Source organism: Bubalus bubalis, chromosome 5 (assembly GCF_019923935.1).
Source record: "Bubalus bubalis isolate 160015118507 breed Murrah chromosome 5, NDDB_SH_1, whole genome shotgun sequence".
NCBI classification, from domain to species: domain Eukaryota; kingdom Metazoa; phylum Chordata; class Mammalia; order Artiodactyla; family Bovidae; genus Bubalus; species Bubalus bubalis.
The window spans coordinates 108,087,625-108,103,088 of NC_059161.1; the positions used below are offsets into that span (position 1 = coordinate 108,087,625).

Sequence of the window (15,464 nt, forward strand, 5' to 3'; positions counted from 1 at the left end):
TAAGTAATATTTGTCAGTTCATATACAGGTAAACTTTACTGATTCCTACAAGGAGTGTTTTTTGATTATCATTTCTATATTCTGCATAGTGACAGGAGCTGGACTTATGAGTCAGATAAGACATTGATCCTGCCCCAAATAAGTTTATTGCAATGACACACAAATACACAGGATTTTAAGAGACCACTGAAGCTAACAGAAGTCCATCAAGTCAAAGCTGTGATTTTTCTAGCAGTCATGTGTGGATGTGAGAATTGGACTATAAAGAAAGCTGAGCACCAAACAATTGATGCTTTTGAACTGTGCTGCTGGAGAAGACTCTTCTGAGTCCTTTGTACTGCAAGAAGATCAGACAATCAATCCTAAAGGAAATCAGTCCTGAATATTCATTGGACGGACTGATGCTGAATACTTTGGCCACCTGATGCAAAGAATTGACTCATTGGAAAAGACACCGATGCTGGGAAAGATTGAAGGCATGAAGAGAAGGGGACGACAGAGGATGAGATGGTTGGGTGGCATCACTGACTCAATGGACATGAGTTTGAGCATGCTCTGGAAGTTGGTAATGGACAGGAAACATGGCATGCTGCAGTCCATGAGGTCACAGAGTCAGACATGACTGAGCGACTGAACCGACTGAACTGAACTGAAGAGGGATATTTATTGCAAAATGAGCAAGATGTCAGGGACAATTTCCAATGCAGAAAGAAACATTAAATGAGATGTTAAGCAGAGAAATAAGAATTAGTTCTGAAATCAAAATAATTAAGGGATTAAGGGAGCAGAAGTAGCAAAAGCACAGAGATATAGATAAAGCAGCTCGATTTATTCACAGGCTGAATATACTGGCTTAAAAAAATTTTCCATCCTCTGAAAAAACAATTTTATAATACAAATCAAGATAAATATATTCTTATACAGTTGACTCTTAAATGGCACAGCTCCAAACTGCCTATGTTCACTTATATGCAATTTTTTTTCTTCCAGTAATCATTTACTAAGTTACTATATGACCCAAGGCTGCTTTATGAGAATGGAGGACTAAGAAGTCACACCTGGATTTTCAACGGCTTGTGAATCAGTATCCCTTTAACTTCTGCCATTGTGCAAGGGTCAACTATACTTTTATTCAGTGAGTCGAATGTTGAATGCATGTGGAAAAGACTATAGAGCAGGAATGCTGGAAAATTTCCAATGTACAAATGTAACAACATCCCTTAGAAGCACAAAACAGAAACCATCAGTCAGTCCATTGTATTTAGGCAAGAAGACATTTTAGTTTCATATGCTGTATCAGAACTCCTCCATATTTTTCCCACTTCACTCTCAAGATGAATATAACTTGCCCTTGGAACTGACCTTCTGGGTCCAAGACTATCACCTGAGTGGTCACCTCTATGCAGGCAAATGCGTAGATGCTTGAGGCCATAAATGACAGACTCATAGCACCGTGGACCTATCTTCCTTATCATTTTTATAGTTTTACATTTGATGAATCTTTTCATCAATTTCTCCCTCTTCTACTGAATCAGCACTATCCAATAGAATATTTGGAAATAGGTCTGATGTTCAACATTTGCCTTCTCCAATACAGTAACCATTGGCTACATGTGACTATTGAGTACTTAAAATATGTCAAACAATGAATTTTAAATTTGATGTACTTTAGTTACATTTTGAATGGCTTACAAGAATAGTGGCTACAATATTGGGGTGTTCAGAAGAGCACTAGACAGCAATCCTTCTATATTTAATTTGTTCATCATTATAATCCCAGCCCAATATTATTTATAATGTCTTCATAAAACTTTTTATTCAGTTTCCTTATCTACAAGATGAGAATAATTCCAGTATATACAAAACAAATGAGGATAAAGCAGAAGAGTACTTAAAATGCTATTTGACACAAACGAAGTGATGTGGGCTTCCTGGGTAGCTCAGCTGGTGAAGAATATGCCTGCAATGTAGGAGATCCCAGTTAGATTCCTGGGTCAGGAAGTTCCCCTGGAAAAGGGATAGCTACCCACTCCAGTATTCTTGAGCTTCTCTTGTGGCTCAGATGGTAAAGAATCAGCCTGCAATGTGGGAAATCTGGTTTTGATCCCTGGGTTGGGAAGATCCCATAGAGGAGGGCATGGCAACCCACTCCAGTATTCTTGTGTGGAGAATCCCCATAGGCAGAGGGAGCCTGGTGAGCTACAGTCCATGGGGCAGCAAAGAGTTAGACAACACTGAGTGACTAAGGACAGCACAAGCACAGCACGGGTGCTATATGATTGTTTGCTATATATAATGCATGAAGTACTATTGCAGACATATTTAAAAGTATACAGTTTGCATCTCTGAGTTTTTCTCCTAACACCTACTATGGTGTGCTGCATGCCTGTGAATTAATACATTATTGACTGCTTTAAATATATGTAATATAAAAAACATAATTATTTTATGAATAAACTGAACTACAACTTACTATCCTGATAAGGTTGGGAAAATTAACTAATCTTACTGTGCCTCAGCTTCTTTATTTTTTAAGTATTCCATATGTATTAGGTTTAATCATATCAAATTGCTACCTGATTCAACCTAATATTCAGGACTTCCCTGGTGGCTCTTATGGTAAAGAATCTGCCTGCGATGCAGGAGACCTGGGTTCAATCCCTGGGTCAGAAAGATCCCCTGGAGAAGGGAATGGCTACCCATTCCAGTGTTCTTGCCTGGAGAATCACTTGGACAGAGGAATCTGTCAGGCTACAGTCCATGGGGTCACAAATAGTTGGAAATGACTTAACAATTAATGCTTCACTTTTCAACCTAATATCATCTTCCACGCTGAGCTATAGTGAGAATTGAATGAGTTAACAAATATAACAAGATTAATATTAGATGTAGTGCATAGGAAATGTTCAGTAAATCCTGGCTATAAATAATTGATTTATGTACATAAAAATAAAATGTTTGAAAACTATATACAGCGGCTACAACTAACAAAACTGACACATTGCCTACTGTGCTAATGAGGTGTTTACTACTAATAATTAGATACAATTAAACATTCCCCAAACCTCAAATAAACATAAAAAGATTGAAATCATGATTTCAAATATTTCAGAAATTATATTCATATAGGAAGTTGTTTCCAAAGACCATCTAGAGCAATGTCTGCAGGCTTTAATTCAGCACTTAAACTAATGACTGTCTACTGTCTCAACACTTAGAGTATTACACACGAGAGCTAATGATATTATCAACAAAGAACAAAAAAAGCAAATTTTAATTGCTCCTATACTCCAATAGCTCATCCCTCGTGAAAGGAAATCTTAAGGGAGCTTCCAATAGCTTCCAACATGTTTTTGATATTATTAATAACTCATATATTGAAACCTTAAATAAAAGCATGTCACTTTGACAAGCGTCTCTGGTAGCATTATGAGGAAGCTACAATAAGGAGTCATGACACTTGATTCATAGTATCTCTAAAAACAATGCTAATCAAGATCTGAATTTGAACACCGAGTGAAAGACAGCATAGGAATTTCTATCTTGAACAGTCCCTACCATCATCATCAAGATTTCCCTAGAGAGTACTTGCTGCAAAGCAGACATACAACCCAGCCTAAGGTTTCCAAGTAAAGGGGGAGTATCTGAACTTCATCTGTTCCAGAATTTTTTAATCTCAGAAAAATCAAGATTGCCAGGAGAAATATCAATAACCTCAGATATCCAGATGACACCACCCTTATGGCAGAAAGTGAAGAGGAACTAAAAAGCCTCTTGATGAAAGTGAAAGAGGAGAGTGGAAAGGCTGGCTTAAAGCTCAACATTCAGAAAACTAGGATCATGGCATCTGGTCCCATCACTTCATGGCAAATAGATGGGGAAACAGTGGAAACAGTGTCAGACTTTATTTTGGGGGGGTCCAAAATCACTGCACATGATGATTGCAGTCATGAAATTGGAAAACGCTTACTCCTTGGAAAGAAAGCTATGACCAACCTAGATAGCATATTCAAAATCAGAGACATTACTTTGCCAACAAAGGTTCGTCTAGTCAAGGCCATGGTTTTTCCTGTGGTCATGTATGGATGTGAGAGTTGGACTGTGAAGAAGGCTGAGCGCTAAAGAATTGATGCTTTTGAACTGTGGTGTTGGAGAGGACTCTTGAGATTCCCTTGGACTTCAAAGGGATCCAACCAGTCCATTCTAAAGGAGATCAGTCCTGGGTGCTCATTGGAAGGAATGATGTTAAAGCTGAAACTCCAATACTTTGGCCACCTGATGGGAAGAGTTGACTCATTGGAAAAGAGTTTGATGCTGGGAGGGATTGGGGGCAGGAGGAGAAGGGGACGACAGAGGATAAGATGGCTGGATGGCATCACTGACTTGATGCACATGAGTTCGAGTGATCTCTGGGAGTTGGTGATGGACAAGGAGGCCTGGCGTGGTGGGAATCATGGGGTCACAAAGAGTCGGACACGACTGAGCGACTGAACTGCACTGACTGAACCACTTCACACACAATTACAGAGACTTCCTAAAAATGATTGCTACCTAAAAATGGTTACTCACTTCTCAATGTAAACCTCTGAATGCAGAAAACTATCTTTTTCATAATTCAGCCCTTATTATACTCAGACCCATTTAATGGTTAGACAGTCTTGCTATTGAAACACGTTTTTTACAGGCTGCAGCCCTGTCCTTTGAGGTAACATATAATAAATCTAATTCCAATTCATGTTATTAGTTGTGTAGGTACTTGGAGTAAAGTATTTTGATCCAAATATTGTTGTCTTGGATAATTATAATTTGAAATTCACCATCGTAAATTGTAGCCCCCAGAACTAAGCACAATTCACCAGATGTATTTCTTTCTTGTGTGATTATCACTCCCTTAATTTTGGATGTTATGTTCTTTTTAATGAAATCGTTGGCAGTTTGATGTGTTTTCTCTTGATCCAGATGTGTTGAACACAGATTCGTTAGGCCAGTGCTTCCCAATTGTGAATGTTTTTTTGCAGACCTGACTTATTCCTACTTATATCCTTCCAGATTCAGCTTTCTTTTGGAAGCTTTCACTGACCCCTACTCTGGGTTAGCACGATAGCCACCATGTCCTGAAGGATCTGTTCAATCATTTATCACATTGTCTAGTCTGCCCCCTCTACTCTCTCTAGACTGCAAAACTCTGAAGAGTAGGGATTCTACCTTATTCATCTCTCTATCCTAAGTGTCCACAGCAAACTGTACTTACAGACTGTTAAATCTGATCCACAGGCTATCAGATCCACAGGCTAATAGTATCTTCTAGAATCATTATCATCATAAAAGTGTCTGTTAGTCTTCTCTATGTTAATGTCATCTACAAATTTCATAATGATTTCTTTTATGGTATCATCAGAGTTATTAGCATAATATTTTTTCAGTACAAGTCTAGGTATACAGTACCATGGAATAATTCTCAAAATAATATCTCAAAGTGCAAGTTCCGCTTTTTTAAAAAAGTAAATTTCTATTTAAAAAGGTGTACAGTTTTACCTTCCGTTATCACTAAACTCTACAAAAGTAGCTTTTTAAAAAATCACAATTTTGCAGTGTCCTGCTAGCTAAAGACTAAGAGGAACTTACTCAGAAATGATGATCTTCATATTCATAACTGAAATTTCTGTCTATGGATGAAAAGTGTCAATAACAAGAGGGTGGCAGAAAATAAATGTTAGTATTATGATTATAAATTTTTCTAGCTCTTATGCTCTTTGCATCTAGGATATGTTTTATGCATGTTTTGATTTTGAGATAGTATTTCCAGAAAATATCAGTATTAGCACAAGTCCTTAATTACCACTTTTTTTCCTTAGGGCTATGTCAATTTCCTTTTTTTATCTGTACTCTTAGGAAATCATTATCCACATTGATATTGAAAAACCAGTCATGGCTAACAAATCACTTAAGTCTCTGAATTTATTAATGGCATCTTCATCAATATAATAGGAATAACACACTCATAAGATTTCTGGCTGGTTTTAGAAAAGGCAGAGGAACCAGAGATCAAATTGCCAACATCCACTGGATCATGGAAAAAGCAAGAGAGTTCCAGAAAAACATATATTTCTGCTTTATTGACTATGCCAAAGCCTTTGGCTGTGTGGATCACAATAAACTGTGGAAAATTCTGAAAGAGATGGGAATACCAGACCACCTGTCCTGCCTCTTGAGAAACCTATATGCAGGTCAGGAAGCAACAGTTAGAACTGGACATGGAACAACAGACTGTTTCCAAATAGGAAAAGGAGGACGTCAAGGCTGTATATTGTCACCCTGCTTATTTAACTTATATGCAGAGTACATCATGAGAAACTCTGGGCTGGAAGAAACACAAGCTGGAATCAAGATTGCCAGGAGAAATATCAATAACCTCATATATGCAGATGACACGTCCTTATGGCAGAAAGTGAAGAGGAACTCAAAAGCCTCTTGATGAAAGTGAAAGTGGAGAGTGAAAAAGTTGGCTTAAAGCTCAACATTCAGAAAACGAAGATCATGGCATCTGGTCCCATCACTTCATGGGAAATAGATGGGGAAACAGTGGAAACAGTGTCAGACTTTATTTTTGGGGGCTTCAAAATCACTGCAGATGGTGACTGCAGCCATGAAATTAAAAGACGCTTACTGCTTGGAAGGAAATTTATGACCAACCTAGATAGCATATTCAAAAGCAGATACATTACTTTGCCAACAAAGGTTCGTCTAGGCAAGGCTATGGTTTTTGCTATGGTCATGTATGGATGTGAGAGTTGGACTGTGAAGAAGGCTGAGCGCGGAAGAATTGATACTTTTGAACTGTAATGTTGCAGAAGACTCTTGAGATTCCCTTGGACTGCAAGGAGATCCGACCAGTCCATTCTGAAGGAGATCAGCCCTGGGATTTCTTTGGAAGGAATGATGCTAAAGCTGAAACTCTAGTCCTTTGGCCACCCCATGCGAAGAGTTGACTCATTGGAAAAGACTCTGATGCTGGGAGGGATTGGGTGCAGGAGGAGAAGGGGACGACAGAGGATGAGATGGCTGGATGGCATCACTGACTCGATGGATGTGAGTCTGAGTGAACTCCTGGAGTTGGTGATGGACAGGGAGGCCTGGCGTGCTGCGATTCATGCTGTCACAAAGAGTCTGACACGACTGAGCGACTAAACTGAGCTGAACTGAACTGAAGATATCTGGGACACCATTTTTAAAAGGCCTTGCACAACACATAGTTTGCACTGAATAAATCGTAATCAGCTTTGACATACCGATAACCTCTGATGATATATTTTGAGTCTCTTTCTTTTGAAGTCATCACACTATGCTGTGCATGGAATCATCAGCCTTCTTCCCCCATATCCCAGAGATCAGATCAGATCAGTCGCTCAGTCATGTCCGACTCTTTGCGACCCCTTGAATCGCAGCACGCCAGGCCTCCCTGTCCATCACCAACTCCCGGAGTTCACTCAGACTCACGTCCATCGAGTCAGTGATGCCATCCAGCCATCTCATCCTCTGTCATCCCCTTCTCCTCCTGCCCCCAGTCCCTCCCAGCATCAGAGTCTTTTCCAATGAGTCTACTCTTCGCATGAGGTGGCCAAAGGACTGGAGTTTCAGCTTTAGCATCATTCCTTCCAAAGAAATCCCAGGGCTGATCTCCTTCAGAATGGACTGGGAGATAGAAAGATGCAAATATTCTTTCAGCTTTGGTCTCTTGTGTCTATGGGGGAGTTTTGGTTTGAAGGTGAGTACAAAGACACCAAGACCACACCCATACTATTGTTATAGCCTAAGGATCATGCAAGATTGACATTCTGCAGCCCTGGTTTCCCAGAACCTAAGCTCAGGACCATAACAGATCATACAATGTACTTAGCACATGATTAATATTTCATAAGATATTTTAGGATGAATGAATTTAGGCTTTAGTATTTCACACTTCTGAATTCTCCTCATTATTTTTGAAAAGGTGACCATAGTGAAGGTATTCACTCTAAAGGATCTAAAGTTATTTATACACTACTGTCAGTACCTTATATTAATTTTTCCACTTACTTTAATTACTGTGAATGGTTGCTCTGATATGACAGAGAGATAGAAAGGCAGATATGAGTAGCTAAAAGAGGAGATGGAAAGTGAGACAGAAAGGTTTATTTTGTATGCTTGATCCTGTACTTATTATATTCTGAACTTTTAGAAAATATCCAAACATTATATTAGTTATCCAGCATGTAAAATAGGCATACTAGTATTTGCTCTGTAGAAGAGTTGAGACTAATGAAAACAAATCATGAAAAGTTCTTATAATAAAGTTAACAGAAAATTTCTTTGGCTGTCTAGGGACTGCGCAATACTGAGACCCACTAGGAGAGTTCTTTGGTTTGATAACATAGGACAGACAAAGGAACATTCTTTCTTATATTTATTAATATTTACATGTTCTATGTTACTGAGATGCACTTTGACCACTAACATAGATCAGGACCAGACAGAGAACTGGAGCTATCTGCTTGAAAAATCTGGTTTTTATATTACACATCATTGTGCTATAAGACAATAAATATCCACTCCAATTCTTCAATTCTTCCATAAATTCCCAGAGGAAAATGGCAGCAGGAAATCACTCCTCAGTGACTGAGTTCATCCTTGCTGGGCTAACAGAGCATCCAGGACTCCAGCTGCCCCTTTTCCTCCTCTTCCTAGGAATCTATGTGGTCACGGTGATGGGGAACCTGGGCATGATCACACTGATTGGGCTCAGTTCTCACCTGCACACCCCCATGTACTATTTCCTCTGCAGCTTGTCCTTCATTGACCTCTGTCAGTTCACTGTCATTACCCTTAAAATGCTGGTGAGTTTTGTGACAGAGAGGAATACTATCTCCTACCCAGCATGTATGAGTCAATTCTTCTTTTTTTAATTTAAATTTATTAATTTTAATTGGAAGCTAATTACTTTACTATATTGTATTGGGGCTGCCACACATCAACATGAATTCACCACGGGCGTACACGTGTTCCCCATCCTGAACCCCCCTCCCACCTCCCTCCCCGTACCATCCCTCTGGGTAATCCCAGTGCACCAAACCCAAGGATCCTGTATCAAACCTGGACTGATGATTTGTTTCTTAAATGATATTATACATGTTTCCATGCCATTCCCCCAAATCATCCCACCCTCTCCCTCTCCCAGTCCAAAAGACTGTTCTATACATCTGTGTCTCTTTTGCTGTCTCGCATACAGGGTTATCGTTACCATTGTTCTAAATTCCATATATATGCATTAGTATACTGCATTGGTATACTAACCAATTGATGAATTGATGCTTTTGAACCGTGGTGTTGGAGAAGACTCTTGAGAGTCACTTGGACTGCAAGGAGATCCAACCAGTCCATTCTGAAGGAGATCAGCCCTGGGATTTCTTTGGAAGGAATGATGCTAAAGCTGAAACTCAGTACTTTGGCCACCTCATGCAAAGAGTTGATTCATTGGAAAAGACCCTGATGCTGGGAGGGATTGGGGGCAGGAGGAGAAGGGGACGACAGAAGATGAGATGGCTGGATGGCATCACTGACTCAATGGACGTGAGTCTCAGTGAACTCCGGGAGTTGGTGATGGACAGGGAGGCCTGGCGTGCTGCGATTCATGGGGTCGCAAAGAGTCGGACACAACTGAGCGACTGATCTGATCTGATACTGCATTGGTGTTTTTCTTTCTGGCTTACTTCACTCTGTATAATAGGCTCCAGTTTCATCCACCTCATTAGAACTGATTCAAATGTATTCTTTTTAATGGCTGAGTAATATTCCATTGTGCATATGTACCACAGCTTTCTTATCCATTCATCTGCTGATGGACATCTAGGTTGCTTCCATGTCCTGGCTATTATAAACAATGCTGCGATGAACATTGGGGTACATGTGTTTCTTTCATTTCTGGTTTCCTCAGTGTGTATGCCCAGCAGTCAGATTGCTGGGTTATAAGACAGTTCTATTTCCAGTTTTTTAAGGAATCTCCACACTGTTCTCCATAGTGGCTGTACTAGTTTGCATTCCCACCAACAGTGTAAGAGGGTTCCCTTTTATCCACACCCTCTCCAGCATTTATTGTTTGTAGACTTTTGAACAGCAGCCATTCTGACTGGAGTGAAATGGTACCTTATTGTGTTTTTGATTTTAATTTCTGTGATAATGAGTGATGTTGAGCATCTCTTCATGTGTCTGTTAGCCATCTGTATGTCTTCTTTGGAGAAATGTCTATTTAGGTCTTTGGCACATTTTTTGATTGGGTCATTTATTTTTCTGGAATTGAGCTTCAGTTGTTGCTTGTATATTTTTGAGATTAGTTGTTTGTCAGTTGCTTCATTTGCTATTTTTCCCCCCATTCTGAAAGCTGTCTTTTCACCTTGCTTATAGTTTCCTTTGTTGTGCAGAAGCTTTTAAGTTTAATTAGGTCCCATTTGTTTATTTTTCCTTTTATTTCCAATAATTCTGGGAGGTGGGTCATAGAGGATCCTGCTGTGATGTATGTCGAAGTGTTTTGCCTATGTTCTCCTCTAAGAGTTTTATAGTTTCTGGTCTTAGTTTAAATCTTTAATCCATTTTGAGTTTACTTTGTGTATGGTGTTAGAAAGTGTTCTAATTTCACTCTTTTACAAGTGATTGACCAGGTTTCCCAGCACCACTTGTTAAAGAGATTGTCTTTTCTCCATTGTATATTCTTGCCTCGTTTGTCAAAGATAAGGTGTCCATAGGTGCGTGGATTTATCTCTGGGCTTTCTATTTTGTTCCATTGATCTATATTTCTGTCTTTGTGCCAGTACCATACTGTCTTGATGACTGTGGCTTTGTAGTAGAGCCTGAAGTCACGTAGGTTGATTCCTCCAGTTCCATTCTTCTTTCTCAAGATTGCTTTGGCTATACGAGGTTTTTTGTATTTCCATGCAAATTGTGAAATTATTTGTTCTAGCTCTGTGAAAAATACTGTTGGTAGTTGGATAGAGATTGCATTGAATCTATAGATTGCTTTGGGTAGTATACTCATTTTTACTATATTGAGTCTTCCGATCCATGAACATGGCATATTTCTCCATCTATTAGTGGTGTCCTCTTTGATTTCTTTCACCAGTGTTTTATAGTTTTCTATATAGAGGTATTTAGTTTCTTTTTTATTTTATTTTTTAACTTTACAGTATTGTATTGGTTTTGCCATATATCAACATGAATCTGCCACAGGTATACACGTGTTCCCCATCCTGAACCCTCCTCCCTCCCTGTACCATCCCTCTGGGTCGTCCCAGTGCACCAGTCCCAATTCTTTAGGTAGATATATTCCTAAGTATTTTATTCTTTTCTTTGCAATGGTGAATGGAATTGTTTCCTTAATTTCTCTTTCTATTTTCTCATTATTAGTGTATAGGAATGCAAGGGATTTCTGTGTGTTGATTTTATATCCTGCAACTTTACTATAGTCATTGATTAGCTCTAGTAATTTTCTGGTGGAGTCTTTAGGGTTTCCTATGTAGAGGATCATGTCATCGGCAAACAGTGAGAGTTTTTCTTCTTCTTTCCAATTTGGATTCCTTTTATTTCTTTTTCTGCTCTGATTGCTGTGGCCAAAACTTCCAAAACTATGTTGAATAGTAGTGGTGAAAGTGGACACCCTTGTCTTGTTCCTGACTTTAGGGGAAATGCTTTCAATTTTTCACCATTGAGGATAATGTTTGCTGAGGGTTTGTCATATATAGCTTTTATTATGTTGAGGTATGTTCCTTCTATGGCTCCTTTCTATGGCTCCTTTCAACATAAATGGATGTTGAATTTTGTCAAAAGCTTTCTCTGCATCTATTGAGATAATCATATGGCTTTTATTTTTCAATTTGTTAATGTGGTGTATTACATTGATTGATTTCTGGATATTGAAGAATCCTTGCATCCCTGAGATAAAGCCCACTTGGTCATGATGTATGATCTTTCTAATATGTTGTTGGATTCTGATTGCTAGAATTTTGTTAAGGATTTTTGCATCTATGTTCATCAGTGATATTGGCCTGTAGTTTTCTTTTTTTGTTCCATCTTTGTCAGGTTGTTGTATTAGGGTGATGGTGGCCTCATAGAATGAGTTTGGAAGTTTACCTTCCTCTGCAATTTTCTGGAAGAGTTTGAGTAGGATAGGTGTTAGCTCTTCTCTAAATTTTTGGTAGAATTCAGCTGTGAAGCCGTCTGGACCTGGGCTTTTGTTTGCTGGAAGATTTCTAATTACAGTTTCAATTTCCATGCTTGTGATAGGTCTGTTAAGATTTTCTATTTCTTCCTGGTTGAGTTTTGGAAAGTTGTACTTTTCTAAGAATTTGTCCATTTCTTCCACGTTGTCCATTTTATTGGCATATAATTGCTGATAGTAGTCTCTTATGATCCTTTGTATTTCTGTGTTGTCTGTCATGATCTCTCCATTTTCATTTCTAATTTTATTGATTTGATTTTTCTCCCTTTGTTTCTTGATGAGTCTGGCTAATGGTTTGTCAATTTTATTTATCCTCTCAAAGAACCAGCTTTTGGCTTTGTTGAATTTTGCTATGGTCTCTTTTGTTTCTTTTGCATTTATTTCTGCCCTAATTTTTAAGATTTCTTTCCTTCTATTAACCGTGGGGTTCTTCATTTCTTCCTTTTCTAGTTGCTTTAGGTGTAGAGTTAGGTTATTTATTTGACTTTTTTCTTGTTTCTTGAGGTATGCCTGTATTGCTATGAACTTTCCCCTTAGCACTGCTTTTACAGTATCCAAAAGAAAACAGGAGTAGCAATACTCATATCAGATAAAATAGACTCTAAAACAAAGGCTGTGAAAACAGACAAAGAAGGACACTACATAATGATCAAAGGATCAATCCAAGAAGAAGTTATAACAGTTATAAATATATATCCACTCAACATAGGAGCACCACAATATGTAGGACAAATGCTAACAAGTATGAAAGGGGAAATTAACAATAACACAATAATAGTGGGAGACTTTAATACCCCACTCACACCTATGGATAGATCAACTAAACAGAAAATTAACAAGGAAATACAAACTTTAAATGATACAATAGACCAGCTAGACCTAATTGATGTCTATAGGACATTCCACCCCAAAATAATGAATTTCACCTTTTTTCTCAAGTGCACATGGAAACTTCTCCAGGGTAGATCACATCCTGGGCCATAAATCTAGACTTGGTAAATTCAAAAAAAAAAAAAAAAGAAATTATTCCAAGCATCTTTTCTGACCACAATGCAGTAAGATTAGCGTCAATGCTTCTTCCTTGTTTTTGTTATATCAAAAAGTCATATGTTGGTTGTAATGGCATATGATCGCTATGTTGCCATCTGTAACCCCTTGCTTTACAATGTCACCATGTCTTATCAGCTCTGTTCTTGCATGGTAGTTGGGGTTTATATCATGGGCTTGACTGGTGCCACAGCTCACACAGGCTGCATGCTAAGAGTGCTTTTCTGCAAGGCTGATGTGATCAACCATTACCTCTGTGATCTTTTTCCCCTACTGGAGCTCTCCTGTTCCACTACTTACATCAATGAGGTAGTTGTTTTGTGTTTCAGTGCATTTGATACCCTCACTCCAATCCTGACCATCCTCAGCTCCTACATCTTCATCATCTCCAGCATCCTCCACATTCGTCCCACAGAGGGCAGGTCCAAAGCCTTCAGCACATGCAGCTCCCACATCTCAGCTGTCACTATTTTCTATGGATCTGCAGCATTCATGCACCTGCAGCCATCATCAGTCAGCTCCATGGAACAAGGGAAAGTGTCTTCTGTATTTTATACCATTATTGTGCCCATGCTGAATCCTCTGATCTACAGCCTAAGGAATAACTATATCTAAATTGCCTTTAATAAAATCCTTGAAAAAATAAGTTTCCTGTGAAAAAGAGTATTTTGCCTTGGAAGAAATTTATGATTTCCTGAGAAAGTTTGGTAAGAAAATAGTCCAGACACAGGAATGTATGTCCATAATTAATAAGATCATTGCTACTATTAAAACTTGATTATTTGGGATGGAAGTGGCAGGGAGAGGACTTGACTCATAGTGTTATCATACGGAGAACAGTGCGTTTGAGGATGTGCCAGCGTCCACATGTCCATAAAATTCTGTATTACCTCTAAACATTAAAACAATATCCAAAGGCCTTCATGTGGATTATTATATGCATGGAATATGGAACTTTTTTAGTCAAGACTTATTCATCTTTTAAAAATTATTTTTTTAAGTTTAAATTTTTATTTTTTGGATGCAATATGTGACTTTCAGGATCTTAGTTCCCCCAACCAAGAACTAAACTCAGGTCCACTGCTGTGAAAGTGCTGAGTCCTAATCACTGGACAGCCAGGGAAATTCCAAAATTTATTTATCTTAATTCAAGGAATAAATCCTTCTGATACGTATCTTCTGACTTTCTCAATATCGTGTATCCCTGCTGCTGTTTACTAATAAGACAAATATCTCCAAAAGTGAGATCTCTAAATTAAACAACGTTTAACAATTTACAATCTATAAAACTCAATCTTTAATTCTTAGTTTGTGCACAAAATGTGTTAGGAAGTACAAGGTTATATGCTGGGTGATAAGACATAATTTCTATGTCATAGGACACACATGTGGTCCACACTATTGTGGAAGAGATTTACAGCTATAAATGGCCCTGAAGAATTATGTGTATTTTGACTTATGTCTTTGTGCAGCTTTCCTTACTCCACATTTCTGAGATAATTCTATCACCTCCTTTTCCCTGATAATGCTGTACTTATTTTCTCTTGTCTCTAAAAAATATATCTTTTTATTGCCATTCACATTATAGAATCTTAGATTTAGAAGTGATATTGTTTTATTATTATAACCATATGGATGGTTCATTCACATAGGCATTTAAAATTGAAAAATTATTTTCTGTTTAATGGTAAGTGCCCATCTTATCCCCAAAGTATCTGATAGAAAAGAAACTGAGTTATTTTGAAGAGGAAAAAGGTATATGTAAACAATAAATACCCTCTTTACCCTTCGACTCAGCATGAGATGTTATACTTGGTAAAAATCCCTGATGGCTCAGATGGTAAAGAGTCTGCCTGCCAATGCAGGAGACATGGATTCACTCCTTGGACCTGGAAGATCCCCTGGAGGTGCAAATGGCAACCCACTCTAGGATTCTTGCCTGGAAAAGTCCATGGACAGAGAAGCAAAGCGGGCTACAGTCCTTGGAGTCACAAAGACTCAGGCACAACTGAGTGACTAATACTTTCACTTTTCTTTTCAAACTGTATTTTAAACATCATGTGTCTCATCAAAAAATTCTAAGGTAGTGTTTTCTTGGAAGTCAGCTTGCCCTCAGACGTGTAATAGTAACACTTCTGTGAGAGTGTTTTATCTTACCTCATAAAACCTAAAT

At 38.4% G+C, this 15,464-nt stretch overlaps 1 protein-coding gene across 1 annotated transcript; it reads left to right on the forward strand.

Moving 5' to 3' along the window:
• The first annotated feature begins 8,627 nt into the window (after nucleotides 1–8,627).
• LOC102400424 (olfactory receptor 8G1-like) lies at nucleotides 8,628–13,906 on the forward strand. Its single transcript, XM_025285207.2, has 2 exons — nucleotides 8,628–8,932; nucleotides 13,318–13,906. Exons 1-2 carry the CDS (start codon nucleotides 8,628–8,630, stop codon nucleotides 13,904–13,906), a joined length of 894 nt encoding a protein of 297 aa, XP_025140992.2.
• Nucleotides 13,907–15,464: the final 1,558 nt, after the last annotated feature.

Bases quoted from the DNA above. Each gene is read 5' to 3' on its own strand.
- LOC102400424 (XM_025285207.2), top strand. From the start codon at position 8,628: ATGGCAGCAGGAAATCACTCCTCAGTGACTGAGTTCATCCTTGCTGGG. The intron at 8,933-13,317 runs CTTTTTTTAATT...TTAGCGTCAATG, and splicing joins GCATGTATGAGTCAATTCTT to CTTCTTCCTTGTTTTTGTTA.